Consider the following 5,750-nt stretch of genomic DNA (forward strand, 5'->3'; position numbering starts at 1 on the left):
TATATTTATATATTTGATCCTTTATATTGAACACTCAATATTTCATCTACATTCAATACTTTATTTCATGGTGCCATCCATTTTTATTTTATTTTATATTATATATTGTATATTATATTATATATTGTATATTCCATATTCTATACCCCACATTAGTTCTGCAGGAATATAAATAAAACATAAAAAACAGACAGTGTTGGAACTCTTTTAAGCAAAATAATATATATATATATATATGTATGTATGTATTTGTTTATTTTATGTCTATTTTGCCACACTAACATGGGTTGGACAAGGCCAGGGGACTTATTTGGGGCTGGATTCCCTTCTTGTTACCAACCCTTGTTTTTCAAGTAAGAGATTTATTTTATTCCAGTTTCTTCAAGAGCACAGAGTGACTTTTCACGATGTCAGCAAGGAATGTAAACATCATATCATTGCTTTGCTCAGCTGATCACAAGAAACAATTGAAAACATCAAAATTTGCACACATATACCTGCACGTATACACATGCACACGAAAGGATTCTGTATCATTTCCATCTACTAAATTCACTCTCAAGATATTAGTTGACATGAGGCTCTAGTACATGGCATCTGCTACTCTTTGGAATTGAACCTGAAACCTCATGTTTGCAAAGTTAACTTCTTGACCATCCAACCAATGAAAATAGGAAAAGCTATGATTCTGTGGATAAGAAATTTTAACTGATGTTTTCTATTGTAGCCGAAGGTTGACCAGTGAGTCAAATTCAGTTAATGGAAACTTAAAGAAGCCCATCATTCATGTTTGTGTGTGTGTTTGTTTTGACATGTGTGTGCAGAGTATAAACGAGCTCCTTATTTATAATTAATGCACATGGTGTAATTTGTTAACAATTTTCTGTGGAAGCATGTTGAGGCCATCAATTGTCCAATATACTTATGGAAATATTACCTTGCTTTGAAACAGGTGAGGGTTAGTGACAGGAAAAGTATCTGGTTAAAAAATGTTTCCCTTAACTCTTTTGCTACCAACCCGGCTGAAACCGGCTCTGGCTCTGCTTACAAATGTCTTGTTTTCATAAGTTTTGAATTATAAATTTCCACCAAACCTTGGTCACAATTTATGTTCCTAACACTAGCTAAATGATAACTAAGATATTTTACTAAATTCTTTGTTATATTTAAAGTAATTCAAAGAAACACAGAGCATCTCAAAATAAATACAGTAATGAAAGGGTTAAGGAATTGTCTCATTTATGCCAGTGATGAAACATGAACATTAAAATGGTTGTGATGATACACATACATTCACTCATTTGTTTTTTATTGTTTCTTTTTTTTATACAGGGCATGTCATACCTGACAATAATTTACTTACTATTGCTTTGGCTAATGGACCATCTGGACAAGAAATGGATTTTACATTTAAATCAAGGAACAATGTTCAAACGGTATATTATGAAGCACTTTTATTCTGTGTTATAATAATAATAATGATTGTTAATTAATTAATCATGTTGCTGATTTATGCATGATGTGCTAATTGCTCCAGCCATACCAGCTGTGTCTATTTTGAATTTGATTTAAAAAGCATTTGTTATTCGGTTTTCCTTGTAAGCAGAGACATGAAGGACAGCAGACCCCTGAGGAATGAATGGCCAATCAGCTTTGAAACAGAATAATTTCATACATTTTTCTGTGCAATAGCATGATATATTTACATTTGTTTATTTTGCATCCAGCCATAAAAACCCTGCCAAAACACAGTAGCCAGGGGTAGTCTTCTTCCTGGCAACCATCCTACACATGGATGCATGGAAGATGGATGTTAAATGATGCTGATGATGACAGGTGTTATAAACTGTAGGTTAACTGCATTAAACTAACCTTAAATTTCAATAATAATAATAATAATAATAAATAGATAGATAGATAGATAGACTGCTGAGTTTCCAGTCCTCTCTATAAACTAAAAATGAATTAGACTGACATTTATTTTATTTTGAACCCAATGAAGACACACGAGATGTCGAAATATTGTTGTTGTTCAAAGGACCAATAAATAAGTTACTTTCGAGTTGCGCTTTCTGTCATTGAGTTGGCCGTAGTGATGGATTACGTCATTTATGTTTACCTTGGTGATGGAATTTGGCAATCGTATACAAAAGTTAAGAACTCATCTCTCTATATATTACATTTCTGCTGAGTTTCCAGTCCTCTCTATAAACTAATAATAATAATGGTCCTTTTGACTATAGGCACAAGGCCTCAAATTTTGTGGGAGTGGAGCTAGTCGATTACATTGGCCTCAGTGTGAAAGAGGTGCTTATTTTATCAACCCTGAAAGGATGAAAGGCGAAGCTGACCTCGATGGAATTTCAACACAGAACTGTAAGACACACAAAACACAGCTAAGTATTTTGTCTGGTGTGTTAACAGCTCTGCTAGCTTGCTGCCTCCATAATAATGATATTTATAGTGGTTTCAGATTTGGCACTAGGCCAGCAATTAGATGGATGGAGGAAGTCTATTACATTGACACCAGTGCTATACTGGTAATTAATTATTTTATCAACCCACAAAAAAAAAAAATGAAAAGCAGTATCAATATTTGCAGGATTTGATCTCAAAATGTAAAGAGCTGAAAGAAATGCTACAAAGCACCATCATTTAACATCTGTTTTCCATGCTGGCATGAGTTGGAAGTTTTGATAGGAGCTGGCATTGCCAAGAGCAACACCCAATTTCATAGTCTGTTTTGGCTTGGTTTCAACAGCTGGATGCCATTCCGAACACCAACCACTTTACACCATGCCCTGATTACTTTTTATGTGGAACCATAACCAGTGCTTTTTATGCGGCACAATCACCAGTGCTTTTTACATGGCACCAGCACCACTGTATTTTACATGGCACCAGCACCAGTGCTTTTTATGTGATACCAGCACCAGTGCTTCTTACATGGCACCAGCACCAGTGCTTTTTACATGGCACCATCACCAGTGCTTTTACATGGCACCAGCACCAGTGCCTTTTACATGACACCAGCACCAGTGCTTTATTACATGGCACCATCACCAGTGCTATTTATGTGAAACCATCTCCAGTACTTTTTACTGTTTCGAATTTTGGCCCAAAGCCAGCAACTTTTGTGGGAGGGTATTGGTCAATTACATAAACCCAGTACTTGACTGATGCTTTGTTTTATCAATCTTGAAAGGTTGAATTCAAAGTTGACCTCAGAAGGATTTGAAGAAATAATGCTAAGCATTTTATGTCTGATGTGCTAACAGTTCTGCTTGCAATAACAATAGTCTTATCTTCTATAGGTATAAGGCCTGAAATTTTGAGAGAAGGGGCTAGTCAATTATATGGGCCCTACTGCTCAACTGATACATGTTTTATCAACCCTAAAGAGATGGAAGGTAAAGTAGGTCTCAGTGGAATTTGAACTCTTGTAAGAATGACCGTGCGAACCCAAAAGGAGAAATGGTGACGAATGGAAAAACAGGGCTCCGTTTATTAAACGCGTCACACGGTCGAACACAAAATGATATCACATGATATATAAATATGTTATACTTCGATAACATAGTGAATTCGTAAATGGCCAGTAAGGAAGACGATAGAACACAACCGATAAAGATGAATAACAGTAATATTTATTGTAGCATTAAAATGTATGTCTGTGTGTGAGTGTGAATGCGACATAATGAAAACACAATAAAAGACAGGCTGTCATGTAAAGAAAAGAGTGTGTGTAAGTGATACATGTATGTGTATGCGTGAGATATAGCAGATAGAAAAAGAGTCAGTAACACATATAAGAATTTGCCAGTTCTTAGAGTACACAATAGTAACAGTCTGTATGTAAGAAGTTGAGGCGTGTGGGGCAGTGCAATCACTCGTCGTGATGTTAGGGCTTCCATGCCAAGCCGGGTTCCTGTATACAGATGTTCGTCGCAGGCTAGGTTCTTGTCTGTTGTCTATCGTGGCGAAGGTGAATCACACAAACAGAGTTAGAAGTTCTGCGGTAGTTTTGGTTAGCTGGTGTATGTAGAAGTCAAGTTGACGCTGTCGGCGAGGACGATGCTGGTAGTCGTAGTGTCGTGTTGACTGGCGATGTCGGTGGCGAATCTTGCAGTTCGTCGTTGAAGTGGTTGTTGATGTCGTCGCTAGAACTGCTGCTGCTGTGTGGTACACGGAACAGGTCTCTAAGAGAACTGAACCGAGATGAATTAGCTGGGTATCTAGCAGGCTATTTATAGCTGAAAGTAGGCTCCACAGAAGGCATTAGAAGAACACTATCACATGACCTTATTAGGGGCCACGGTTGGTCAGTTTGCGTTCTGGCAGGAACGGTACGAAGCAGTTGCCGCTTCAAATAATAATCAGTCAGGTGATGACAGGGAAAGATGTTTTCTACTACGCTCGCGTGTTTGTATATTTATAGTGAGAGAAGGTGATTTGTATATAATGGCGATCGAGGTGTTAGTTTCACTACACTCTGAACATAAAGAACTGAAAGAAAGTATTTCGTCTGTCCTAACCATTCCACCAGCTCACTGCTTTCACTGATAATAATCATGGTTTCAGATTTTGGCAAAAGGCCAGTAATCTTAGAGGTGGCACTATGTTGATTACACCAACTCCAGTGCTCAGCTGGTATTATATTTTATCAATTCTGAAAAGACGAAAGGCAAAGTTGACCTTGATAAAATTTGATCTCAGAATGGGAAGAGCCAAAAGAAATGCTACTAAGCATTTTCTCTAACATACTAACAATGCTGCTAGCCTGCCATCTTCAATAATAATAATGGTTTCAAATTTTGGCACTAGGTGAGCAATTTTTAGAGGAGAGAATTAGTCAGTTTCATTGATGATCTCAGTGCTCGAAAGGTACATATTTTATCAATCTGCTAAAGGCTGGCACGCTAATAATGTTGTTAGAATGCTGCCCTCAATAATAATAATAATGATTTCAAAGTTTGGCAATGGGATTGAACCTAGAACTTTATGTTTGGGAAGCAAACTTCTTACCACACAGTCATACTTGTGCCTGTATATGTATATTTATATTTGTATTCTTCTGTTCTAATTCCCCGTTCTTTTATGTCTTTATTCTTATTTTAATTTTTAGCTTAACGAGCTTGGTCATGTTGTTGTTAATATGTGCAATGTAATTCCTTGTGGTATTGTCTGCTTCTTCCCATCGTATGATTTCGAAAACCATGTGTATTCCCACTGGACAACATCTGGAGTTCTGAAAAGAATATCAGCTAAGAAAAAGGTATTAATGAAATATGATAATAATATTTTCGTAAAAATTATTATCCTCAAAACATTGTGTAATTTCTGTCTGATTTATCTTCACCTTTCCCATAATGCATGGCTTCAAATTTCAATTATTTGTTATAATAAAGTTCTGCTCACTGACTGTAGTAACACAGGAGGTTCAATGCTTCTATTGCTGGTGTGCTCTGCCTTGTCATTAATCAGAACCATATGTACTTGTCTTCAACCATCATCATCAACAGCAGCAGCAGTACCTTCATCTTCATTGTGGCAATTTCTACTTTTCCATGCTTGCATGGGTTGGATAGAGTTTATTGTGGTAGATTTTCTGTAACTAGATGCTCTTCCTGTCCAAGCCATACCAATATGGAAAACAAATGTTAAATGATGACATATACATGTAAATATACAATATATGTTTGCTTGTCATTATATATATATATATATATATATATATATATATATATATA

At 36.3% G+C, this 5,750-nt stretch overlaps 1 protein-coding gene across 1 annotated transcript in view; it reads left to right on the plus strand.

The window, feature by feature from the left end:
• The window catches only part of LOC106880298 (ATP-dependent DNA helicase DDX11), a 74,119-nt gene that overhangs the window by 38,421 nt on the left and 29,948 nt on the right, over positions 1-5,750 (plus strand). The window contains exons 23-24 of the mRNA XM_014930172.2: positions 1,333-1,436; positions 5,126-5,275. Coding sequence (XP_014785658.1) covers positions 1,333-1,436; positions 5,126-5,275 — 254 coding nt within the window. The remainder of the gene's footprint in view (positions 1-1,332; positions 1,437-5,125; positions 5,276-5,750) is intronic.

Source organism: Octopus bimaculoides, chromosome 13, assembly GCF_001194135.2.
Source record: "Octopus bimaculoides isolate UCB-OBI-ISO-001 chromosome 13, ASM119413v2, whole genome shotgun sequence".
NCBI classification, from domain to species: domain Eukaryota; kingdom Metazoa; phylum Mollusca; class Cephalopoda; order Octopoda; family Octopodidae; genus Octopus; species Octopus bimaculoides.